The sequence below is a fragment of the Lycium barbarum genome, chromosome 2 (assembly GCF_019175385.1).
Source record: "Lycium barbarum isolate Lr01 chromosome 2, ASM1917538v2, whole genome shotgun sequence".
NCBI lineage: Eukaryota > Viridiplantae > Streptophyta > Magnoliopsida > Solanales > Solanaceae > Lycium > Lycium barbarum.
In genome coordinates, this window is record NC_083338.1 from 151191018 (window position 1) to 151218782 (window position 27765).

General features: G+C 32.8%; 2 protein-coding genes across 2 annotated transcripts; both read left to right on the forward strand.

The window, feature by feature from the left end:
• Positions 1 to 1226: 1226 nt before the first annotated feature.
• On the forward strand, positions 1227 to 9925 carry LOC132628136 (protein FREE1). Its single transcript, XM_060343870.1, has 10 exons — positions 1227 to 2128; positions 3621 to 3707; positions 4243 to 4374; positions 6574 to 6705; positions 7623 to 7688; positions 8260 to 8370; positions 8683 to 8775; positions 9312 to 9345; positions 9452 to 9519; positions 9616 to 9925. Exons 1-10 carry the CDS (start codon positions 1322 to 1324, stop codon positions 9691 to 9693), a joined length of 1608 nt encoding a protein of 535 aa, XP_060199853.1. The 5' UTR covers positions 1227 to 1321; the 3' UTR covers positions 9694 to 9925.
• Positions 9926 to 17432: 7507 nt separating this feature from the next.
• On the forward strand, positions 17433 to 27415 carry LOC132628138 (GDSL esterase/lipase EXL3-like). Its single transcript, XM_060343873.1, has 5 exons — positions 17433 to 17809; positions 24830 to 24960; positions 25616 to 25846; positions 26429 to 26684; positions 26969 to 27415. The coding sequence occupies exons 1-5, from the start codon at positions 17554 to 17556 to the stop codon at positions 27157 to 27159; spliced, it is 1065 nt and encodes a 354-aa protein (XP_060199856.1). The 5' UTR covers positions 17433 to 17553; the 3' UTR covers positions 27160 to 27415.
• Positions 27416 to 27765: the final 350 nt, after the last annotated feature.

Here is a 27765-nt window from a genome sequence, read left to right on the forward strand (position 1 = left end):
TGACTTTCTACACATGAAGATCCTACAAATAAGATGTGAAGGTCACTTTTTCACTTCTCAAAACTCACAAGGTAAATGTATCAAATTGTATATCAAAATGGCTGGTTATCACTCATCCATTTGCTTCTTCCGTTATAAGGTAACGTTAACTAGCTTCGTTCTTCAATATAATCTTGAACTACTTGAGTGTTGAAACCTCGAGATAAGTCATAACCTATAGCATTGTATTTCAAATAGGAAAAGATACCAGGAAATTATACCCAATGATCTTCAAAATGGGTGATCTTGAACTTTTGGCCTTGGCTTGCCTTATGGACAAACCTTCAAAGTTAAAAGTCGCTTGCCTCATGGACAGGCCTTCTAAGTTAAAAGTCAAAACTTGTTATACTTGAAGTTTTGCTTATGAGTCAAGAGGCTACCTCCAAGGTCATTCTTGTAAATCGTACAAAGGAAAATCAAGGATTTTTGGTCCAAGTGACCACCTCATTAAGCCCGAAATGAACCAACCCGTATATATCTAAACCGTGAAAACGAAGTTGTGGGACAACAATACAAGTGTCGTGCTGCAAGGAGAAGCAGTCTGAATGTTGCACCTTAGATGACGAAAGCCAATTAGCTGAAAGCATCACTAGGTTACGCTCTGACTCGAGTAACATGGGACATGTGGAATTCCATGTGAATCAGCAAGAACCGCCTTGCAAAGTTGAAAACTCATGGTTGACCGATAGCAAAGTAGTACCGTAATGGGAAGGGTGAAAAGAAGCCCCATCTAGGAAGAAATAAAAATGATAAGCTCCCGAACAGAGGGAGTAGCGAGGGCCTTGACCACGTGTCTGTTGTAGAGTGTGTTAGCTGCAATAGCTATAATAAATAAGCACTCAAAACAAGAATATGTTCGAGAATCATTAAACAACTCCTTATCAATCTCATCCCCTTTTAATATAAGAAATTGCACGATTTGTCCTTCAAATGGACTGGTCTTTAATTTTTATCGTTCAAATGGAATTTTTGCCTAGCGGGGTATATGTTCTTGGTGGGATCCAACACAACCTGTGCCGGATCCTTAAGGAACTTATGCCTCGAGGGACCAAAAAAAGACCGGCACAAACTAGGGACAAAGCGCAAATGACCCAATATGAACAACAATTGAGCTATATTTGTGTAAAAAGCCCAAAAAGAGTCCGGCCCAAGAAAATACCCGGCAAGCGCAACTGCTTCAATCATTTTCCACATAAACTGCTCAGCAGAGATCACTCACTGATCAGAAACAAACAAAAAAAAAACTGAAAGTCGTCCCTAAGTCAGCTCCGATCCGAAGAAAATGCAACAAGGCGATTACAGCACCTCCTCCAATAATCCCTACTACAACAACAACTACCCTAATTCAGCTCCGATCCCATCACCACCTTCATACGCCTCTGCTCCGCCCTTCACCGCCACTTACAACCCTCCTCCTCCTCCTTATACCCACAATCCCGATTTACTCTCCTACAACCCTCCCTCACACTCCTACAACCCTCCACCGCCGCCGCCGGCGTTGCAACAGCCTCAGTCCTCCTCTCCCTTTCCTTCATTTGAATCTCACGCGCCGCCGTACCAAAATCCACTTCATTCTCAGCCTTATTACGATCAACCCACCCAGGCTACTCCTAATTCTCGCTATCCTTCAGTTTATCCACCTCCCAATTATGATAATAATAATACAGGAAAGGTTGATCAAAATGGACCTTATTTTGATGAACCTGTGGATAACTATGGAAATTATGCTTCGTTGAGAGGTGAATTTGGGGAAAATGCTTATGGGAAACGAACTGAAACTAGTGGATTTGGTAATGATGGTTATGGTGATGGAGTTTTTGCTTATCAAGGTAGTAAAGTAGAACCTTATGGGGCAAGAGGGACTGGTTCAAAATCGTCGATTTGGTCTTCGTCCAGTTTTGATGATTTTGGGAGGCCAATTGGGTATAATAATTCGACAAAGGATCGTTTATCTGCTCCAACTGCGAAGATTGTTAAGGCAATACCTAAGGTTGATACACAGGAGGATGTGAAAAGTGGTGTGCAAAAGTTTAGGGTGAAGTTATTAGCTGAAAGTGGTGGACAGAGTACTCAAGACGTTCTTTGCCAGGTGGCTCTCTTACACTCTGTTTGGATGGTTGTTACATGTTGTTTCATAATGTATCGTATTATATTAATTGTGTTATATTGTATCGTACAACATTGTTTTAATGAATTGTTACATAATCCCACACATCAACAATTTGAACGATAAACCTACAAGAAAAGTAGGGTACGAGGTAGAGCTACTATAAAAAGGAAGGGTAAAGGATAAAATAGGATTATTAGATAATAGGTGGGGGACAGAGTACCCAGGATGTTCTTTGCCAAGTGAGTCTCGTACTCCCTCCGTTTCAATTTGTTTGTCTTAATTTGACTTTGGCACAAATTTTAAGAAAATAAAGAAAGACTTTTGAATCTTGTGATCTGATATATGCCATGTAAGATATTGGGTGTAAAGAGTTACTAAATATAGAAAGTGACATTCTTTTTTGGAACTGACTAGAAAGGAAAGTAAGACCAACAAATTCAAATGGAGGGAGCACTTGTATTGGATGTCATTGATGATTATCATTACTTGTGCGCAAGTTTTTGATTGGTTGGATTTATGAAGTATCGACATATACTATATAGAACTGGAGAAGTTGTTGTAGTTGGTAAATTTCATTTCAGGTGTTTTTGGTATGAAGAAAAAATGTTTTTCTGGGATATGTTTTACTAGAAGAAAGCATTTTTCAGTGTGTTTGGTTACTTTGGATTACGGGGAATTGGAAATTACATTTTAACCTATCAAAAAAGTAAATCAAAAACATGTTCCACAGAAAGGGCAAACAACTTTCTTCACTTATGGGCGGAAGTCAGTTTCCTTTACGAATATCTCGAACTCTTATTCCATATTACTTGTTTCAATCAACATTTAGAGGTTCTTGAAAACCTTTATTATCAAAATCCTTATAGTACTATTCCTATGCCATTTGTCACCACCTTTATATCTAACCAAAATGATCCTGAACATGGTTTTCTTGTAGAGAACATATTTTAGAGAAAATATTCGCAGGAAAATATTTTTCCCATACAAAAGGTATCTGCATTTTCCAGTTTCATGCCTTAATTAATGTTTGTCTGTTTATTTTGATGATTTCTCTCTTGACCAATTTCAGTCCATGATTTGGCATTATGGTACTTGGCATTCTTTCTAAGGAATTGCCAAATCATCTTGGGCTCTATTATTTCTGAGATTGTAACACCTTTACTATGGATCATACCATGATCTAACATCTTGGGGTCTCAATTCTTGATTCTCGACGCTGCATGATCGGAAAGTTATTATATCCTGTGTGTATTTTTGAGCCACTAAGATAAACAGTATTAAATATATATCATTTTGGTAAAATCTTCTAGTTGTGTTTTGTGCTTCAACAAGGTGGATGCTTCTCTTTTTGATCAGTGTCTGTGCCCTTAATGGGCTTCATGTCTTGGTGCATTATGTATCTCTATCTCTTAGCTGGTCAAGCAAAAAAGCAGCATTTTTAATTTGGAATCCTGCTTGTGGTGCATTTCAGATTGGCTTGGATGGAATCCGCATGTTGGACCCGAGCACTAGCCGGACGTTAAGAATATATCCTCTTGACACGATAACTCGATGTGATGTAAGTGTTTGTTCTTTCTCTCCATGTCCAACCATGTATGATAACACGGTTTAATTATCTTTACCTTCCTGATATGACTATGGAAGAGTTTACTCTTTTTACTAAATGATTAACTGGGCTGAAACTTGAATGTTGAAATTGTTGGTTTTGCAACATTGTCTGCTGATAATGCTAGGATGAGGAAGTTTTTAATTTATGGTGGAGAAAGAGATAAGTTTGGAGTTGAGGGCATAAATTGCTACATGCTCAACGTGCAGTTAGAATCTTGTTTTAGAAGTATTTATGGGGTCAGCTTCGACTTTCTTTTAACAGAATGCATAAATACGACTGGAGGATGATAGTTTTGTACATACCAACAAAGGTTTTGTATTTCAGCTCGATAACAGAGTTGTAATTCAAGATTCTGGCTGCACATTGAGAACATGAACAATATAGGCCTTCAACTTCATCAATGCACACTGGATATTGTCTTTTTCTTTGTCCAATTTATTGAATTTTTGCAGAGCATTAATGAAGTTCTGTTTGTCTTGTTTAGAAAACGGATTCATCTACCTTTTCCTTCTGGTCAAAAAGTGCGGTGGATATAGAACCAAGGCGTATCAGACTGCAGTCAAACAGTTACACAACCAGTACCCTTTTAGATACAGTCACGGCTGCAACTGTACAGGTCAAATTTGTCTCTCCATTTTGTGTATATGGGATCTGAATTTGTTTTATCTTTAACAATTTTGTAATTGATGTTTACAACAACTACCCTCAGTCCCAAGCAAGTTGGGATCAATTGCATGAACTCTCACTTCCCATGTCGCCATTTAAGGGCATCTTAATCCAACGTTATACAACAACATCAACATACCCAGTGTAATCCCACAAGTGGTCTGTCCAACGTTATATAACATAAAAATAAAAAGTACTAGAAGTTCTCTACTGAATTATAAATCTCTAACATGACTAATAGACTTATAGGAAATATTGAACCAAAAGTAAACGTAGTAATACGACCAAAATTTAATAAACTAATTGGTATTGTGTGTATTTATCTTTCCTTCCATTATGTATCATTTCTTGCTAGGTCTGCATGGATTCCAAGATATTGTAAGTCATTAGAGAGAATTTCCTTCAATGTGATTTTAGATCTACCCCGTCCCCTTTCAACATTTTCATTCACCATAGTGTCACACCTACAGACCAGTGTGTTTGGAGGTCGATGTAGGACATGACCAAGCCATATCAAGAGACTTTCTTTTTGATGCACAGCCGCTACCCTTGGGGTGCGCACAGGGTAAACCCCCATCCTATGCAATAGCCCGCAAACCACACAGGAGAGATAACCCGCGCTAGGCAAGCCCCGTGTGACGAGCTCGACATAGAAGGCAAATCCCCTGCTCTCGGCCCCATGCTCAACCAACTGAGCCACCCTTGCGGGTCATACCAAGAGACTTTCTCATTTAATATGTGTGCTACTTGCACCTTTTGTCAAATGTGATCATTTTTACTCTTGTCTAATCTTTTGTGACTGCACATCCATCTGGGGGATATCTGGGATTTTTTTTTTAAGACGGTGACTGTTGGATTTTGGAGGTCCAACATTTAATCCGATATGCCATTCCTGATCTTATAATTGTTTTGTAGAATTTGTCCACAGAAAAAAAAATTGTTCACTTAGGTAGGTATCCTTCTAGCACATAAAACTCCGGTAACCCTTTTTACTTTCCATCGTGTATTAATGTTATGTGTAACATCATCATCTTTCATACCATTCTCCCGGAGCCTAGATATTTTGCTTGAAACCATCTCTTTCGTCCTAATAACTTCTCTCAGTTAAAAATCTAGAGTTGCTTCAAAAGGTTATGCCAGTGCTTTGTGAACACGAGATTGATTTTTTTTTTCCTTTACATAGGCCGAATGTCTTTCATTGATGTCACGCCAAGGCAGTGTACTATATAAGTTCCATCATGTGTACAAGCATTTGTTAGGGTTTCCCAATGATCTAGCCGTCCACATAATACAAAATGCTTTCTCTTTTCTACACCAAAATTACAAATAAACAAGCTAGACGCTTGACTCTAGACAATGTTGTCTCAACTCATACAAAAGTAATACCATTCCTTTTTCATATAAACTAAAAAAGCTAAAGGTACTTTGTCTTTTCGGCCTCTTTCTTTCCTCTGTTTTTTTTTGATAAGCTAGGTTAAATTTTATTAATGAAGTACCAAGCTGGTACAGAAATTACAACAGAAAGAGGAACTCAGACCAATCAACCATTACGTGCTTCTCCCTAACAACTCTAGGAAATCAAGATATTGATCCATATCCTCTAACAAGCCCTCCTTACACTAATAGTACAGATACTGGATACACTTGTTTCGGCCTCTTTCTTTCTAGCACCCAAATTGCTTGTCTGCCCGCTTACCAGTAGGTTTGCACTGTTCGGTGCAGGAGTTACATTATGTGAATGCGAGTGCACAGAGGAACACATACATCTACTGCTTGCAGATAAAAGAAGGATAACGTCGAGCACTTCAAGCAGTATATGAATTCAGGGTTGGAACTAATAATAAGCAAGGGGGTTCAATTGAATCCCCTTTGTCGGAAAATTATACAGTGCAAATAGGGAAAAATCAAATATTTTTTGTTATATGTATAAACTGTTGAATCCCCTTGACATAAGGAGTCTAGTCAGTTGTAGAGGGGTTCAAAATTTGCTTTAGGTCAGATGTTCAAATACCAACTAAGGCATTCTAGTAATTTTTTTGAATTCCCTCATAACGTTTCTGGTTCTGCGGCTGTATGCATTCAAACACGCTGGGTGACCAACATGAATTATGTGAACTTCTTGAATTAACTTTTCTTTTTCTTCAAGCAGTTCAAGGAGATGGGTGGAAGAATCAGATCATCTGAATCTCCAAAGGTGGCTGAACAGCCTACTGAGAAGAAGAAAGGTCTTGCTGATTGGATTAATATAGTGAAGCCTGTTAATGAGGAGAAAGATCACTGGGTAACATGTTTTATTTTATTTGTTTTCGCACACCTCATTTTTACATGATATAAGATGTGTAAGAGTTGAAATGCATCAATATAATGATCAGGTATGGCTATACTTTCTCGTTCAACAAAAAGAAAAAAAAATGGTTCTTTTTGCCAAACTTTTCTCATCTAATTTCGTATCTATTTTCTCTGTATCTACTTACTTTCTCGCTTAGATGATTTTTGGCTGGTGAGCATCTTCACTTGGTTATTCTGATTGAGCTGTATTTCCTCTCTCCAGTTTCTTAGATCTATCCAAGCGGACCTGATTTCATCTAATTGTTCTTTTCAATATTTTAAGCTTTCATATTTGCTTTTCAGTATAGATGCACATTCAAGTGTATAGTGATTGGAACTCATGTCTGGTCCACTTCAAATTTGCCTGAAGTTGTTTTCGGTAATTGTAATATTCTTCTGTAATTCATACTATGTTGCTCGGATTCTCCAAAAATGTTGCCACACCCATATCAGATCCTCCAAAAATAGACTACTTTTGGAGGATCAGACGCGCACCCGTTGACATTTTCGAAGAGTCCGAGCAACATAGAATTCATGTACTTCTAAAAGAAAATCTGTTAAATAATGTTCATAAGTTGCCAAAAGAGAAGGTTTTAGTCCTCGGCTCATTACTTGCTGTAAATATTGGAGAGAATCAGAAGGATTCCGCTGTTTAGTTCATAAATGGGTTTTTATGCTAATTTCTTGTCTGTGTTGCTTATCTTGCTCCAGAATTTTTATGACCGGCTGAATCGAGGTTTAATGAGACGTGTGCTAGCATGCATATGCGTGTTAGAATACTCTACTTTTAATGTTAATTAGGTGGTGGAAAGTTACGTCATTTTATGGTAGAACCATTAATTTTTCATTAACTCATTACCATTTTGTCAGGTTCCTGATGAAGCAGTTACCAAGTGCACAGCTTGTGGATCAGCCTTTAATGCTTTTGTGCGCAAGGTATGTCTTGTCTTTACAGATATTAGTTCTTCTTGCTTGCACTTTGTTTCATATAAAATTGGGAGGGGGTGGACTTGTTAATTTGTTTCCCCAAGGAGAGTTATTTGTTATTGTTTGTTTGCTAAAACAATAATAGAACTAAAAGAAATACCTCCTACGCTTGTCCAGAAGTTATTTCTACTTTTGATAACTTCACGAGGGTTGAAATTGCAGTTGTAGTCCTGTGGAGGAGTGGCCCTTACCCATCTTCTTTTGCTTTCTGATAAAACTGTATAATAGCTCCTTCCCACTTGCTACTCTTTCCTCTTTCGACTGTAATCAAATATAGGTTATCCTGATTTTTTGTTGCTTAATCTCTCTCCCCAACTACCTTTCTGAAAACGAAAAAAAAAAAAAAAAAACTCTTGCAACCACCCTTCAAAGAGTAGGTAAAAAGAAAAAGAAAAATATGGAAAAAATTGTTGATACATTTCTTGTTGTGCATTGCTTTATGCTTTGCATTATTTTTGAATGTTTAGGGGGCTGAAACACTGAAAATACAAGAGGAATGACATTTAGATTTTGTTTTCAGCATCACTGTCGGAATTGTGGAGATATTTTCTGTGACAAATGCACTCAGGGAAGAACTGCACTGACAGCTGATGAGAATGCACCAGTTGTCAGAGTTTGTGACCGATGTATGGTATGCATCAACTACCACCTGCACCTTTTATGACTGCCTTTTTTTTCCATTCCCAATTCTGTTTTTGACTTTTTGTTCTGGCCCCTTTTTCTAAATAAGTTATCTTTTGGGGTTAAAAAGGAATTCTTCTCAAACCTTTGTTCCTACTTCCTTTTTGATATTTTTTCCTTTGGTTACTTCCTTCGGAGAGAATAATAGTAATGATTTATTTTCCATTACAAATGCGCAGATCATGTGGTCACTAAAAATTGCTACGTTGTCAAAGATATCCTAATTTCATTTTGTTAACTACATCTCATGGCTTTCCTTCAGGCTGAGGTTTCTCGTCGGTTAAGCAGCGCAAAGGAAACTGTCAATAGATCAACTGGATTACAAAGTCATGAAGACCTTGCCAAGAAGCTTCAGGTGGTTTATTAGTTGAATTTTCCTCACTTTATGCTTTAATATACCAGCAGAAACAGACTATAACTGCATATTCTAACTCATTCTTTCACATATATGATTGCTCTCTGTAATTTAGGAACCAAAAAGGGGGGAAAAAAAAAAGGACCAACTTTTCCTCAGCTTTTGTTATATGCATAAAGAGGTTTTATATTAATTACTCTGGCGACCTTTCAACTTTTTATGCGTAAATCGAACTAAATAAAGTATCACATCTAATTCAAAATTCGACCTGTATGATGGGCACTATGCCTTGGTAATGCTTTTCAGTGTGGTATATAGTTTCTACTGTTCTAGTTTAGAGTCTTGCATCTGCTACTTCATTCTAGTGAAAGATATTCATCATTTTGATGGTAAGCAAATGGTTAAGTACTGAATTCAATTTGAAAAGTGGGCACTCCTTTTAACTTGATTATAGTATTCGTTTACACAATGCTATAATGTTTGCTTATCGCATTGCTGAACTAAGTTTGACATTTAAATCTGCTTGTTATTTTCAGGAGGAGATGGAGAGAAACCGAAGAGGATCATCTGGCAAGTGTCATCTGCTGAAATACTTATGCTCCGTACTTAGTATTCAATAATGAGCTAATTTTTTATGGAGTTTGTCTGCTTGCTCATAAAGTTTTTCCGGTTTCAGGGTCTAGACAAGATCGTTCGGGGAGGATGAAAGAGGTTGCGTGCCCTACTTGTACAGTACATTTGCAGGTTAATGGTCTAAGCCTTAACCTATTTGAAATGTTGAAGAGCTTAAACCACGGTTCACATTTTGTATAACCACTAATTCTACGATGCAAAATGCAGGTTCAAGTTCCGAGCTCTGGTTCAGAGACTATAGAATGTGGGGTTTGCCAGCATCCTTTCCTCATTAGCTCGCACTGATTTTGATGTCTTTTGTCAATGGAAGGAAGGATTGCAAACTCTTTTCTGGTTTTGTGTGTTCTCATATTTTGTGCATCTGTGAATATTCGGATTGTTTGTGACGTCTTTGGTTGGTTAGTTGATCCCTTTGTTTCCACGAAAGGCAATTTGCTCATTTGATTTATATTAGCGGGAAGAAATCCAACGCTTGCTTCCTTTTCTTTTTTCTTTTTATGGAGAAACTTTAAATTAATTTGATTCCTTCAACTCCTTCCCGCTTTTCTTTCCTACCCCCCCCCCCCCCCTTTTTTTTTTTTTTTTTTTTGTTCCAGTGGAATGTAAGATGTGAAAAACAAAGGGCTAATAAACAAGAAAGATAGCACATGTTTCGAAATTAAACAAAGCATTTTCTTCATCCTTGGTTCATCAAACATGTACTTCAAGCATGTAATTCTTCCGCAAACAGTACTTAGACAGAATAGATTGGATGAGTTTGAGCTCGGTAATGAAATTGCTTTTGAAAGGAGTGCTTTCTCTCAAAATAGAAATTTCCAAACGCGAATCCTAAAAGGCTATCATCTTCTTTATCTAATAGCCTTAATAGTGAAGAGCTGGCATATACTACTACTTTTGCTGCTTATCGCTCTAAGCTGTATATAATTATTTGCTAGGGAATTGATCCCTATAGATTATAGGCTCTTTGTATAGTTGGGGATCCACTATACTTTAGACTGTGCTGGCACTAACTAGCTTAGGTCTTTTTAATTTGGATGCATTTTAACTTTTTCTCGTTAGTTAGTTAATTTGTATCTTCTTGTTGGGGAAAAGTTTTATGGTGGGTGAGGCACAAATATGACTTGGCATGTGATAGTGATTTTTTATTGAAAAATAATAGTGTGTGGTTCCATCTCTATTAACCCTTTCATCCTTACTCCTTGGGGCTATTTTTTTTTTTTTTCCTTGTGGTCATGAAACATTATTGGTGCTATTTGTGGGCCCCTTCTCTACTTTTACAAATCACAAATGAAACCAAATGAAAAGAAAACACTGCATAATACGTACAATAGAAATGGTGGGAACTTTTCACCATTTTCCATCCTTTTATATCTAAATCAAGTAAAGTAAATTTCACCCAAAGAAAAATACACCATTGTTGATCAGTGCACTCTCAAAGAGATACCCAACAGTCAAGTAAAGTTACAAGAAACTCTCTTCTAAATGTATAAATCTATGAACTTATTTCTTCTTTTTTTCTCTTCAAATAAATTGTATTTGTACAATCACATTCTGTTGCCAAATTTTCAAATAAGAAAATGAAGAGCTGACCCTTATTTTGGTACATATATACTAGGCAAAAGTCATAGATAGCCATCTAAACTTTGCCGCATTTTCCTCTGGGGTACCTAAATCGAAGGTTGTACCTATTGGGTACCTAAACCAGTCCGAATTTGTACCACTTAGATACTTTTTGCTGAGGTGGCAAAATGTGTGTAATGCACTTACCATTGGCGCGTGAAAGGTTATAATTTTAGCCGATTTTTAAAAAAAATCTCTTCTTCTTCGTTAGTTTTTGTCATTATTTCCTCCACCAACCCCCGCCGCCGCAGCCACCATCATTGTTGATGCCACCACCAATAATAACCAACTTTTCATCTTTTTTTTAGATCAGGAAATCACCATCACAGCACCACCATCTCCTTCTCCTTTTTCTTTGAATCCAATAATTGCCCACCGTTGTTATCTTGTTCGACGGAAAACATGGAGGCCGCCACCACTTTTTTTTCTCTCTCTCTCTCGTCTGCTAGAAAATAATGAACGATAATCACAAAACAATCAGATTTAAAAATCAAACAAAGAAAAACGAAGACGGAAAAATGACGGGTTTAAAGGGACAGCAACGGCGGAGGGGAACGACAATGGGCAGTTGGTGGCGGGTGAATTTATTGGGAAAGAAGAGCTATACTAAAAATTATAAAAAGAATTTTACAGCAAAGAAAAGAAAAGAAATTATCAAATCTAATAGAAACCAAAAAGAAAAGAAGAAGAAGAAGAGAGAACAAGAAATTTGATTTTTTAAGCGCATATTCCATAGTGGTAAATTGGTAGTCAACTGATCAGATTTGGCAAATACACAATTGCACAAAAGATTACTTACCATACCAAAGAGAAAAGATCGGTCTTTTTCCCCCCTGTCTACGTTTCCCTATCTTTGAAGTCAGTTCAATAATTCTTGTCTCAAACTCTAAATTTTGTACACACTTGTTCATTGCAATTCAACTCTGTTTGGTCAATCGTGATCCTTCAAATAGGTAAAAATCTTGGCATTCCTTGCTGTAATCCATGTGGGTTAATTGTAGATTGATGATTTTTCTATCTGTGGTTGTTTTTATTTCTTTTTAAATTAGTTTTTCTTTTCTCATAATTCATCCTTTAATTATTATTGTAGGCCAAAATGCCACATGTCATCTTCTAATTAACATTCTGCCACATCATCGCGAGTGCACTGCACACACTCTATAATTGTAGTTGATAGTAAAAAAAGTATCTAAGTGGTACAAATTCAGACTGGTTTAGGTACTCAATAGGTACAACCCTCAGTTTAGGTACCCCAGAGGAAAATGTGATAAAGTTTAGGGGGCTATCTATGACTTTTGCCTATATACCACCAGGATAAAATGGAAGTGGTAGGAGAAGATCCAAGTAATTGAGCTAGATTTAGACAGAAAAAATCAAGATCTAAAACTAATTTTTTATTCTTTTTTAGCATCAGATGTCAACTTTTTCTTTTAATATCAGCAAGGATGACAACCAAAATTGAACACCAATCTTCAAAGAAATTGCATGTTTAATTTACCATGGCTAGACGTGTATTTTTAATTTTTGAAAATATTAGTTGGAACAAAATTTCCATTATTTAATTGAGAAGGAAAAAGATGGAACATTGAGCTGAAAAAGAAAAGTCATTTCCTTTTCTCTTTGGAATGAACGAGCATTAAAGAGTAAGTGGACCCCCCCCCCCCACGCCCCAATTTAATATATATTTATTTAATACAAATCTGCTGGGACCATGTCACTTTTATATTTCTCTCTCTTCTTAGCCTTAAAGTAGAGAAGAGGCCCACAGTCCACTTGTCACTTAATGAACCCCTCACGCAAATATTACATGGCATATCTCACACATAATAAAACTTTTCAAGTAGTCAGATATTAACTAGGCGTTTGGCATAGAAATCAAAAATAATTTCACTTCTTTTTGGAATTTTTGAAGTTGAAATTAGAGTTGGAATTGTGTTTGGTCATAATTTTTGCAACTAATATTTGATTGTTGAAATGCACTTTTCCTAAAAAAACATGAAATATGATTTATATCCCCCAATTTTTAAAAAATAGCAAAATCACCCAAAACAATTACTAAAATTAACCAGTGTGCGAAATGTAGCAATTACACTTGAGATTAGCTTATGGAGTGCTCAAAACTGATGGTTTCTTTCCATCAAAAGGTTGCAGCTGGCAGGCTTATTGGTGTATACAAACAATATAGCATTTCTAAATATGATTTTGTTGCAAAATTTCCACCTACTTCTTTTCTTTTAGAGGTTATTTAGCACATGATGTGTGATGTTGTTGGAGTGGAGAGCAACTGCTCTAACATAAGTTGTCTCTGACCAGTGAAAAAAGTTGTATGAACTTTTAGGGTAAAAATTGAGCACATAAAAACTTTTGCGGTAAAAATTGAAAACAAAAAAACAAAAGTAGAAGTTCAAAATAGAAAATGGAAAAAGTGAAAAACAAGTTATGGTTGTTTTCCAAATTTCAAATAAAATTTTAAGTTATATTTAAAAAATTTATGGCCAAACACCATAAAGTGAAAAAATATTCCCAATAAAAGTGAATAATTCTCGTGGCCAAACGGGTCCTAATAATTGATGAGGGAATTGAAGAAAAATGAGGGCTCTTTTCATTAAACGTGAAGCAAGTCAAGCGGCTGCTTTAGGCCCCCAAATTTGAGGGGCCCCATATATATATATATTTTTTTAGTAATAATAGGTTTATAGATATTTTCTGTTACAAAATATTGAGAACTTTTTAATAGAAAGGTAAAAAAAATTATATTAAAATGTCTCAAGAGAGATTGAATGGATCAAGTATGTTATCAGTTGAAAAAGAATTACTCCCTCCGTCCCATATTAGTTGTCATATTTCACTTTTCGAGAGTCAATTTGACTAATTTTTGGAGCTAAATTAGATTAGATTAATTCAATAATTTAAAATTACAATTTAGATATTCAAAAACTAAATGAAAAGTTCTATAAGTTACAATTCTTTTTATATCAACATGACAAAAAAAAAAAATCTGAAAACATTGATCAAAGTTAATCTAGTTAATTTGACTTTTGAAAAATGAAGTATGAAAAGTATTATAGGACGGAGAGAGTATTAGGAGAAATCGATTATAAAATAATTATTCATAATTTTACATCTCAAAAAGCTAGAAAAATATCATTCATATAAAAAAGGTATATATGAAACTTTTTTTTCCTTAAATAAAATAAAATAAAATTAAGACCTCTCATTATAGTTTGGCTTTAGGCCATCAATAATGTTGAGCCGCTCCCGATTACAATCCATCATCTCCGATAGTAATGAGGGTTTGATGCGGACCCCTTTCAAAAGGTGAATATATAGAAGAGGGACGTGAAGCCTTACTTCCTCAACAAAAGTTAGAGCCCGTTTGGATTTGCTTATAAGTTGTCTATAAGCTGTTTTCAGTTTTTGTGAGTGTTTGACTGGCCAACTTAAAGCCATTTTGTGCATAAAATAAGCCCAAAAAAATAATTGGACCCTTTTGACTTAGCTTATCTAAAACAATTTATAAGACAAAAAAAATAAGTTAGCCTACCCCAATTTTTTTTTTTTTAGCTTATAAGCTATTTCCAGCTTATAAGGTGCTCATTTTAAGCCCATCCAAACAGGCTCTTAGATGGAGAGGATCATTCATTACATTATGCCACCAAAAATATAAGTTACAGGACGGAGTGGGAGGAACCTTTAAGACGAGAAAAAGGAGTGTGCACTTTCGCTGTCTTACCATTATTGTCATATCACCTCTTAAACTTAAATGTTAATCCTCTTTGGTTAGCCCAATTAATGAAAGACGGTTCAACAAACAGCTAATTCGATAAAGACATCTTTTCTTAAAGACATTTAATAAGCTCAAAAGTGACTATTTTGTCTAAAGACAGATGTTACAAATTTGGCCATGACATTTCATGCATACATTATTGTGCATTATTTTTTTGGTAAACCATTATTGAGCATTATTAGAAAAAGGATACGACATTTTTTTAATGAGTGGATACAAGCTTTTCCCCGTGTGACCAATTTAATGAAATTTAACTTTTTTTTCTTTTTTATATTTTCAATTTTCCATTAGAAAATTCTAAGTTTTTTTGTCTTCACAAGGAAAGATGTGTGTGTATTTCGGTGATCTGAGATAATGCTGTATGAGATTGACAACTTATAGTTTAAAATGATTACAGCGATCTACCAATTATATCATTGTTTTCTTTAATGCAATTCATTCAAGCCTTTTATATTGATAAAAATGAACGACTTTTTAACCAATTATATATATGAACCAATATTTTAAATGAGAAAAGAAATTACACACATCAAAATAAAGAGGGAGTTTCATCCAGCTAGATTGATTTATCAGCTAATAAAATGTACTGATAATGAAGTATTTGCTTAATTTACTACAACCATTATTAATGCATGAATCAAAAGGTGGGATGTTATAATTTGGAAGAATTTCCATCTTACTACTGTTAAAGATTTGGTTTGTTCCTTAGTAAGGGAAAGAAAGATAAGTATAGGGATTATATATGATTTTATGTTTTTGGGGGGGATTAAGTTCGTTCATACGCACGTCTATATCAGTGCGACTTGATAAATGAAAATAAAAGAACTTGAGGATGGGATAGTTAAGAATTTGAAACGTATTTATTCTTTTGTTAGATCGAATGTCTTTACCACTAGAGGAAATTTGAAAATTTTGATTTATGACTAATCATGATTATTGATCGCTAAGTGCTTACTAATTATTAATTTACTTCATTTCGTCTTGCTTTTTCTGCTTTTGTGGTTATTTGAGATTTTTTTGTACAATATAGAATCATGGTCACAGTTCTTTTGTCTCATGCTTAATTGATCGAAGTTTCTGTCTTTCCAAGAAAAACAAATTTGATCTCAAGATTTTCATTTTGAGCTTAATTAACTTCTATATAAGGATAGTGTAAAAAAATGAGATCACCTAATCAATTAAAATGAAAATTAGATAATCGAGATGATACGTGGACTAATGCCCTCTGATCTCCCATGCTATATCAAAAATATGCTTCCCATGTCTATGTTTCATTGATATATCTTAGTTTGATTAGATACAAAATTTAAGAAAGTACACAAATTTTTTGAATCTTATTATTTTAACCGAAAGATATACGTTTAAATGTCTTTGTAGATTTTGTGATCTTAAACATGATAGGTTGAATATTGAAGTTAAGTACTAGTTATTAAGAATAGAAAGTGATATACTTTTCTTTTTAAAAAAATACTCTTAACGAGTCGGTGTGCATTATTGTTTTATTAATACGTGTCTATAATTAGATTGAAACATTCAAAATACAGATGAAGTAGCCAGATAACAAAGGGAAACTTTTCCATGTTGCAAAACTTTCTCCCTGTCTAATCATGAATCTGACAGCAGGTTGGAAAATAAAAAATTGTTAGGGATCGGTTGGTACACGGACTGGGTTATTTCGGGATTATTGTCTTGGGATTATAATTTCTGGACTAATTTATCTCATTTGAAAGGTGAGATAAAATAATACCAAGTTTGATGGGATATTCAAAATTAAATTTGAGATATTTATACCTTCAACCTAACAACATATAGATTTTATCTCAAACTTAATATTGAGATATCCCACGTTATCCCGAGACCTTAAGTCTTATCACTCACCAATCACCATTAGCTTACTCTAAAGTTCCAGAATATATAGAGCTTAAGTTATGAGCCTGTTTGGATTGGCTTATGCCTATAAGCTGAAAACAAAATAAGTTGGGGTAGTCTAACTTATTTTTTTGGCTTATAAGCTGTTTTCAGCTTATAAGCTGCTTTAGATAAGCTAAGTCACATGGGCCCAATTATTTTTTTGAGCTTATTTTAAGCACAAAATGACTTTAAGCTGGCCAGCCAAACACTCAAAAAAGCTGAAAACAGCTTATAAGCAACTTATAAGCCAATCCAAACGGGCTCTATAACACGATTAGACTAAAAAATTCTTACATTATTAGACCATCAGCTTATTTATTGTAACAGATAACACATTTTATTTTTGAGATTACAAATTCGACACTTTAAGTAAGCTTACACTCATATATCATTTGGGTGTCCTAATAGTATATATATATTTTTTTTTTACAGTGATAGTGTATATTCTGGGGCGGATGTAGTTTTTTGGCTTTGGATCTATCTGAGTGCACATAACTTTTGAAACGGAGTATAGATATCTATATAAAAACGTATTAAAATATCAAGATATATTAAATCATAACCTATAACTTTAGCAGTATAATGAGTATAATATGCCGAGAATCTCAAAAATTCAACAAATTAAATTGAAATATTAAATTGACATATATGTATATAACTTAAACTCATACCGTATAATATACTTTCTTTGCCTGTATAAATAAACAAAAATCCGACTAAAACCTACTCGACTCCGACATTTCAAAGCTTTTTCCTAACTTCAAAAGCTCTCTTTTGTTCGTATTCTTCAAAAGGAAAGTGCCAGAACTAATTTGAGCAACACAATAATGCTGCATAATATCATGGTGATATCATACTTTGTTTCTTTTATGTTATTTGTTGGCTGTGAATCGAAGGTGCAGTTACCAAAGAACTTAGTCGTAAAAGCAGTTTTTGCATTTGGAGATTCAATAGTGGATCAGGGAAGTAATAACCATATAGCGACAGTAGTTAAGTCTAATTTTCTACCTTATGGTAAGGACTTCAACGGTGGAATTCCAACCGGAAGATTCTGCAACGGCAAGACGCCGCCGGACTTGATAGGTAAATACATGCAAGTCTTGCTTTTACTGTTATATAGAGAGTTACTCGACATATTGCTTGACGTAAAACATATAGCGGATTTGTTTCTGACTTTTGCTGAAAACATATTTATAAATTCTCTTTTTTACAGTCGTTAATTTCTTTCTTAATTAATTCCTCTACCAAGATCGATCGTTTTCTCTCACTTTATCTCTTTTTTAGTTATGATAATGAAAAGAGTTAAAATTCTTAATAACATATCAAGTTAATCTATGACAATTGATATCATTTAGTATAGTATCTCTGATATGGTAAGGGTTTGTAAATATTTTTACACTATTAGTGATCAATTTTAACCTATTGAGTATCCTGCCTTGTTTTCAAGGTTACGAATCCCTTCTTTCTTTGTTTTTTTTAATGTACAATTTAGTGTAGTTATTCTTTAGTTTTTTAATGTACAATTTAGTGTTGTTACTCTTTAGTCGACTTGATAGTGTGAAAAAAATAATCTGCCAATATATTGATCGATCGAAGCTAAACTAAAAAATACAGATCCATTAAAAGATTACTTTGCATGGCTCATATATAGCCTCATGCATGGCTTCAGGGTGCTTATTTCTCTTTTTAACTTTATTTTATAGTTTAAGTTTTATATATTGTCAATTCAAGGCCAGGTACTGGCCATGGGGTTCACATGAACCCCCTTCAACGAAAATTATCTTGTATATGCAAGGTTAAAATTATTTTTTATGTATATATAGTAGATGTTGAATCCTGTTAGCTTTTTCGTTTGTTTACTATTTTAAATTTTTGAACCTCCTTAATGAAAATCATGACTCCGCCACCGTGTCAATCAATGTGAGTAACTTTTTACAATGTCAAGTCTTCCAAATGATATTTATAGTCATGTCTTTTCAAGATGGAGAATTTGAAATAAAATATGTTACATGTTACGACTGGTAAAAATGACTTATTGGTGTAAATATTATTTACACTAATACTAGTGTATATTATCATGGTTATAGTTGCTCAATAGGCGGCATTCTGAGCACGACTACTACGTACATATTTTATTATTCGTGCATACTTTAACTTTTCATCAAATACGAGTCACTACAACATAAGGCATCTATAGCTACGAAACACATTGTAGCTAAATATGAGAATTTTTGTGGCTAAACACTTTAGTCACAATATTTTTTTCCGTAGCATCCGTAGCAAAATGTAGCGTAGCTAAAAGTTAGCTACGGACTTTACATGATCCGTGGCTATGGACTAATACCTATTGCTACGAATATTTTTTTGTGTTGTAGCTGTGAGTGTAAAATATTCTTGCCACGAAAAATGTATTTATAGCAAATAACTATATCCTTTTGCCATGACAAATAAAACTTGTAGCAATATTTATATAGTAGCTACAATGTGTTCTTTTGTGGCAAAAATTTTAGTTTATTTGCCATGAAAATACAAATTTGGTGGCTATTTTTGATACTTTAGTCTCGTGGCAATAATATTGTATTTAGCTACAAGTTCAAGAATCTATAGCTATAAATTGAAGTATTTGCCACAAATATTTTTAAATGTAACTAAGAATCCATTTTATTTTTTTTTTGCCATGAAATGTATAAATTATAGCTAAATGTTTTCTTCATATGCCACGAAAAGTAAAAATGTGTGGCCCTATTTTTGGTGATTATATATATAATAATTAGCTACGAACTAAAAAAATTCATCGTTACAAATTAAAGAATAACCCACAAGCAATGTTAATTAGAAGAATTCTTCTATACAAATGAAAAAAATTGGATTCCAGAGTAAGTTTCAATTTACATATAGAGTAAGTTTCAATTTACATATAGTTACATATCTAAAATTTCAAACATTCACAATACATAATTCTTCTATGACACCAATTACAATAGTAGTATCTTCCTTGAGACTCAAAGCCGCACAACCTTCTGATTTCTCTCCTCCCACGCAGCCTCCAATCTTACTTTGATCAATATCTACCCTCTAGTTTGTCATTGCTTCTGCTATAGTAATTTCATAAATGTACCTGTTAATTTTGATAAAGTAAATTAATATCAGAAACATAAATTAAATGATTATATAAGTATATGTAACAGTCGATCATATATTATGACAAATACATGAATGAACTTCTCATGAAGAATCCTCATGTATTTTCATAATGAAACTCTCACTAATCTTAAAAGTGATAGAAAAACTCCAAATATCAGAATACATTTCGATCGTTACCACTTGATAAATTGCGAATATTAAGTAGAAAAATCAATAACCACCTACCTTGGAGAAAGATCAAGATAATTCTATCAAAAGTGATCAATAACATCTCCTTAATCGCATTTCAGAACCTTCAACCAAAAAAAAATATATTATTGGTATACCAATCTTTCAAAGGAACATAAAGTTTCAAACTTTTCTCTTCTCTGTTAATAACTAAGAGGAAGAATAAAAATGCTTCTACCGAATCAAACAAAAGTTACAAATGAAAGTTGAAGTATACATTAAAAACAATAAAGAGGGTGAGAGAAAGTAACCAATAAATAGATCTGCATGAAAAGAAAATAGACAAAGAATCATATTCAAAAAGAAAAAAAGACCTGCTTCAAAATTTATGATAGACCATTTATGAAGATCTTGCTGATGTAGATTTAATACAGAGGAACCATCACTTAAAATATATGCAACACTTTTGCCCCTCCATTCTAAAAAAAAAAATGATTAGTCATTTACCCAACTCCATTACATAACACCAGAAAACCCCTTATGATTTTTTGATATGGAATAAGATTTGGGGTGGAATTGACAAAGGGAATAAGGAACCGTAGAGGGGTGTGGCGGCCAGAGGTAAAAAAATATGAGGGTTAGGTTTTGGATTTTTAGCTTTAGTTAATTGCCATTCTTTTCTTGTTTTATATATGTCTTCTATTTTTTTTACTTCTTTATATGCAAATACGATAATGTAAATAAGATAACGACAATGACAATTAAGTATACCTATAAAAAAACAAAAAGAATCATAACTACATTAAGCAGGACAAAATAAATTAATTATGTGTATGAAAAAAATTCTGAAATATATTTATTATTTTTTAATGTTCAATTAGATTTATGATAACTAGTAAGTTATTAATATTGCATTTACATCATAAAATCAATAATGTATATGATAATTTAAATTTAATATAATTAGTGATCAATGTAGTTAGATACAAGCACATGGATATTAATTGTGTTATAATTAGATATTCAAAATCAATTAAATAAAATTACATAATTATTTGTTATATTAAAACTTACAAGTAATAATTTATTAAATATAAATTATTATATATTAGTTAGTTTTGATGTACAACCATACGTATATCAACCATATTCTTAACTGTAATGACCTGCTAGGTCGTTACGGGGTGACTTAGAAAACTAGACCTCCGTTGGGAATTCTAAGGCCGCGGTTGAGTCCGTAGCGTGTTTTTATGTATCTGTGCATGTTTTGTTTGCGTCTGTAGGGCCTTGGATTGGTGTTGGATTTTGGGTGAAAACTAGTGCAAAAGCCCGAGCTACTGGTCAAAATGGACCGCTGCAGCATGTTGTTTGGTTGCACAAGTGTAATTACACAGTTACTTTAATTTAAAAATAAAATTTAATTATAAAAAATTAAAAATCAATATTTGAAACATATGTGCCTTTATAAATGATATTAAATTAGTTATTTTAACAACACATTGTTTCTTTAGGTATTTAACAACACATTGTTTCTTGAAAATATATTAATTAATAATCATATATTTGTAACTGATATTGTAACAAATAATTGATATATACTTTTTAAATTAATAATATTATAATTTTAATTAATTTTAAAAATTTAAAATAGACTTTTTTGTGAGAACATCATGGATTGGATGTTTGACAAAAAAATTAATATTTATAAATGTAATTCCTTAACATTATTCAAATGTTTGACCAAAAAAAATATATCAACTGTAAGTGAAAAATAAACATTATGGAATGTGAAATAACAAGTCAATAATACTAAAGCAAATAAAGTAAAATCGAAAACATAACCTAAATTCAAAATCCAATAGAAAAAGCTTAACATAATACTCTTAAGTCAAATTCAACATAACATAAGTAAGTTCCAACGTAAAGGGAAATATAAGTATATAACTTTATTTACGACGAAATTCTGCTTTAATAACATCACTCATTATATGCCAAGTTTGTTAATGATTCATTCCTTCTAATGTTAAGAGGTGTAGTTTCAAAAATTAGAATAACAGCACAGAGCACACACACCCCCCCCCCCCCCCCCCCTCCGAGAATTGGAGAGTGTAGTTACATCCTCTCAATTATGCTCAATTCCCACCTAACTATGTAATTACTTGGTCAAACAAAAATGTCAAGTACTGTGTAATTACACCTAATTACACTCAAAACCAATTACCTGGTGGCTTTCTAAACAGGCTCTAGATCTGTCATTTATTGTGCAATTTGTAGATAGTGTAAACGGATATGAAAAGCCAAGAAAGATAAAAATGGGGTGAAAACGTTGTGCAAAATTATTACTATTAATGTGGAAGATAAAAGAAGCGAATAGTGATCCAACTTGCAATTATGTGACTTCCTACTTTTAGTATTATATGATTAATAAACTATTAAAGTAGTAATAGACCAATTTTTTTATGTCTAGATTAAATTAGTAAAGCACCAAACCATTATAAACATAGTTGTTTAAATTCTTTATAATTTGTTACTTAAATTATTAATTGGATAAAATTCTATTGTTAATTTAATTATAGTTGAAACTTATAGATAATACTTATTTAATAAGTATATTATAATATAATCGTTTTGTTAATGGACTTACATATTCAACCACAGTAAATTTTTCATTGTTAGTGTAACTAGGTATAAGAAAACATATTCTTATAGTTTACATAATTAGAAAATTATAGTCTATATGGTGAAAACAATATTGTCTACAAACAATTATTATATATAATATTGTTAGCAACGACATTTATTTTTAAAATATTAGCGTCAAATTAGCGATAGATTTCATAATTAAATTATATTTTTCTTTAAAAACTATTTTCATCTTAAATAGTATTGCTAGTTTGTTATATGCTCATTTGTCAATTATATTAAAATTCTTATCTTTTTCGTGCTTTATTAGATTACTGAATAACTATCAAGTTATTAAAATAGCATTAACCCATTAATTTGACAACTTTTATTTATTCAAATTAGATACAACAGTGATCAACAAAAATACAAGAACATAGTAGTTTGAATCTAATAACACTTTCTATTGTCCAAATTAAACAAATATAATATGTTATACAATGCAATTACACAAGATTATAGTTGTTTAACCTCTATATATATTTAGTTATTCACACGTTATTAGATAAGGTTAATGTTTTTTTATTATAATATTGATATTACCAAAACTGATGTAACCTTAGCTAATGATACTATTGAAGACATCGAATCAAAACTTGAAACTGATGATTATAGCTATTAAGTCAAGTGTTCAACGATTTATTAGTACTCAAAGCAAAAATATTTATTTAGCTATGATATTTTATTTTAAATAATTTTTTGTGGCTAAAAGTTATTATTGCTACAACAAGTTTCAACTCGTGGCAAAAAATTAATAATTAGCTACGAAGTTTTATTACAACAAGAAAGTTTGTGCCTATATCATTGGACTATTGTCATAATTTTTTATAACTTGAAGCAAAAATACTTATTTAGCTACAATGTTTTGTTCCAAATAATTTATTGTGGCTAAAAAGTTACTATTACTACAATAAATTTCAATTCGTGGCAAAAATTAATAATTAACTACGAAATTTTATTATAGCTAAAGTTTTGCGGCTATATCATTTAACTATTGCCACAATTTCTTATATCTTGAAGCTAAAATATTTATTTAGCTACAACATTTTGTTTCAAATAATTTATGTGGCTAAAAGGTTAACTATTGCTATAGTAAGTTTAAGCTCGTGGAAAAAAGTGATAATTTAGCTACAAAACTTTTTCATAGCAATAAAGTTGTAGCTATTTAGGTGTTTATTGCCACGATTGTTAGCAATTATAGCAAAAATGAGAAATTCGCTTTATCAATTTAATTTCGTGGCTAAAGTTTTTTACGAATTTGTAGATAGCCACGAAATTTTAAATTTTGTGGCTATTATTAGGTATTAGCCACGGTTTTTAAATTCATAGCTAAGATTTCGTAGCTATAGATGCCTTATGTTGTAGTGAGTATAGGTTTAAAAGATTGTTTTTTTTTTTTTTCCCCTCCCATTTAGGAGGATTTATAGTGTTTCCACACTTTCCCTCCACTGTGACTCGAACCCAGGACCTACCGGTCGTGGGTGGAGGTGCTTAACCACTGAGCCATCCTCACTTGTCTTAAAAGATTGTCTATTATAGAATTAATGGAGATTCTCGTTACCTTCCAATTAATATACACAACATTCAACTGCATGATGCAACTAACTTGTTTGAGCCAATTTCTTAATTACAACTGTACTTTATAGTTGGGTTTCAGCTTTCAAGCATTTATAGCCCACAAAAATAAAATAATCTTTAATGTTCTTGAGGCGGAGTGAATTTTTAGTTTATGGGCTTCGATTTTCAATTTTTTACTTATCAGCTTTCTGATAGATTATTGATACAGATAAATGAATCTTTTAACATAACTACAATATTTAAATCTATATTATTGAATTTTACTAAACCCGTAACTACATTAATCCCGGCTCCGCCTCTAATCTATTCTTTTTCTCTTCGAATTTGGATAATAGATGCGTTGGTTGGTCATGTCATGGCCATAGGTGCAAATGGGACAAAGTCAAATTGTGACAAACAATCTCAATATTTCTCTGATGTCACCTTGTCAAGTGAATTTAATTATTAATGCAAGGAGAAAATTCTTTAAAATGCTAAATAAATATAACACAAATTGCAAATTTTACATGACTAAATTGTTTTCCATTTCAGTTGAAGAACTGGGGATTAAAGAGTTTGTGCCAGCTTACCTAGATCCAAACTTGAAAAGTGAAGATCTAAAAACTGGTGTGAGCTTTGCATCTGGTGGTAGTGGATATGACCCTCTAACAGCTACTATTGTGGTAACTTTTTACTCATTATATTATCCATTAAGTTAAAGTAATAGTATAATTACTACTCCTACTGTCTCATTTTATATGATCTGACATGAAATTTAATTGAAAAAAAATGAAGGCTTTGAAGCTTTTGATTATAAACATGACACAATATTTGTATGGCTATAAAAACTTATATTAAGGTTATATAAAACTTGAAGTTTAATCTAAGTTGTTTTCAAGTTTAGAAACTAGTCACTTTATAAAATAGATTTAAAAAATAAATAAAAAAAATAAGGCCACGTAAATTAAAATGGAGGGAGCAGTACTTGTGCTTAATTCATTCAGCCATATTTAGCAACATTGACCATTCTTATAATAAACAAATTGAAACTTGTGCTTTTAATTTATATCGTTTGTGGTTATAAAAATTTATCATTAAAGGTAAAATGTGATTTTAATTTAAATCGTTTCCATGCTCAGAAAGGGACTATTTTTTGAAGCATTGTAAAAAAATAAAATAGGGTCACATGAGCTGAGATAGAGAAAATAGTATTTGAGATTAATATAGCCATAATTAGCAACACTACCATTCTTGTCACACAAAAAAAAAAAAAAAAAAAAATCACTGATCTTTGCTCCTATTTGTTTTGTATTTTTTTGTTTTGTTTATGTTAATCAGTCAGCCATACCCTTATCAACACAATTAAATCAGTTCAAAGAATATATTGGGAAGCTAGAAGGATTAGTTGGAAAAGAAGAAGCCAATTATATTTTGGGAAATAGCCTATTTTTGGTGGTTGCTGGCAGCGATGACTTTGCAAATACATACTTCACGGCTGGAGTTCGATTTAAGCAGGATATTAACTCATATACTGATCTCATGGTGGAAAAAGCTTCTGAATTTGTCCAAGTTAGTATACCTTTATCCCTATCATATATATTTTCAAGTTTTTGTTTTTAATTATCATGACTTAGAATTGGGAATATGTACTCTTTTTTTATGGTGAGTTCTCAATGTTGATCCTCAAATCAATTACTCGTTTTCAATGATATGGTGGATTAGGCTTTTTAATCCTCTATGTGAGCAATTATGTAAAACTAGCTTCATTTGAAATCAAGTACATTGACATATGGAAAAACTCTCATTAACATAGTTGTGTTTCAAAATCAATGAATTCCCACGTAGAAAGTGTGGTGGAATGATAAAAGGTTTAAAGTCACATTCTTAATCAGACGTTTTAGATTTAAGCTCTAGAATGAAATCTCCTTTTTAAAAAGGAGTTCAAAAACCTCTCATCACTGGCTTTTTATGCTGCAAATTTGAATCAGTCGGGACAGTAATTTCAGAATAACAGATGATTAAACTGGCAAAAATTTGAATTCTATATATATATATGGAATGTAATAGATAGTTCTTTGTAACCAATTATTAAAAATATTAACTTTCAGTAATTATGTATTGATATATTTAAGTGTTTTTTTGTTGTTGAAGGAATTGTACAATTTAGGAGCAAGGAAAATTGGGATATTTGGAATTCCACCAATAGGGTGTTTGCCATCACAGAGAACACTAGCTGGAGGGCTAGATAGAGGATGTGCTAAGGAATACAATGAAGCAGCACAATTTGCCAACGAAAAATTTTCCACTGCAATTGATTCATTATCCAAAGAGTTGCCTCAGTCCAAGCTTGTTTTATTAGATATCTATAATCCGCTACTCGATCTCATTGTCAACCCCCAAAAATACGGTACTATACAATATACCCTTATATAAATTCATGACTTATCTATTATATATATATAGATTACTTTTATCTATTATAGCAAATAACATATCTTATCTTTAATATTATACAAATTCACCTTTTATGCAATATTAGCTATAGATATCCTTAGAATGATTTTATAATGCAAAATTTTCTTCAGACTGTCGGTGTATGTAGTAGACTGCTTTGTGCTTCATTATTGCTTTCGTTTTTTTTTTTTCTTGTATTTGTCTTTTATGAATTTTGTTATTGTGGATTTCTTGTAGGATTTGAAGAAGTTGAGAGAGGGTGTTGTGGCACAGGAACAATTGAGGTGGTAGTATTATGCAACAAATTCAGTGGAACGTGTGAAGATGATACAAAATATTTGTTTTGGGATAGTTATCATCCCACTGAGAAAGGTTACAGGATTCTTGTTGACCAGATCCTAAAAAAATCTATCAACAATTTCTTGTAGATGATGATGAGTCAGATCAAGATCAAAATATGTACTATTTACCTAGTTTGTAAACGTTGGATCGAAGGTCCAAAAAATATTGTTTAAATTCGTCCTTCTTGTATGCCTTTTTTTTTTTTTGATTCATGGATAAAGCTTTATTACTTCATGTAATAAGACAATGGAAATCAAGTTTACGTCTTTGATGTTCATATTTGTATATCCAATGGTGTTTGTTGGAATTGAATGAAAAATAAGATTGTGCATAATTAATGTAGTAGTTGGTATTTAGTGGTCCTTATCTACTACTAGTAATTACTAATTTTTTATTGTCCGTACTACTTTGATTTTTCAAAGTGCACGCTAAATCTAACAACTATAATTTCTTAAAAGTTTGACGGAAATAAAAATGCCCAGTTTTGATAAACTTAGAGGATCAGATTGCTCATGAATATATTTAAAGGACCATGTTGTTCTCTCTTCTTTTTTGGGAGAAAGAGAAGAACTAATGAAATTTGCGACGTTCTCATTAAATTGCATTTACCCGATGATTGTAATAATCGCATTTTGACGTGCACTATTTTGCATGTTAGAGAAATATAAGTTGTTCAAGGCTTTAAGCTGAGT

What these genes read in the sequence shown, in the direction of transcription:
- LOC132628136 (XM_060343870.1), top strand. Translation starts at nt 1,322, where the DNA reads ATGCAACAAGGCGATTACAGCACCTCCTCCAATAATCCCTACTACAAC. An exon ending in ACACGATAACTCGATGTGAT is followed by an intron (nt 3,708 to 4,242) that starts GTAAGTGTTTGT and finishes TGTCTTGTTTAG; the next exon opens with AAAACGGATTCATCTACCTT. An exon ending in ATGAGGAGAAAGATCACTGG is followed by an intron (nt 6,706 to 7,622) that starts GTAACATGTTTT and finishes CCATTTTGTCAG; the next exon opens with GTTCCTGATGAAGCAGTTAC.
- LOC132628138 (XM_060343873.1), top strand. Translation starts at nt 17,554, where the DNA reads ATGCTGCATAATATCATGGTGATATCATACTTTGTTTCTTTTATGTTA. An exon ending in AAGCTTCTGAATTTGTCCAA is followed by an intron (nt 25,847 to 26,428) that starts GTTAGTATACCT and finishes TTGTTGTTGAAG; the next exon opens with GAATTGTACAATTTAGGAGC. An exon ending in TGTCAACCCCCAAAAATACG is followed by an intron (nt 26,685 to 26,968) that starts GTACTATACAAT and finishes GATTTCTTGTAG; the next exon opens with GATTTGAAGAAGTTGAGAGA.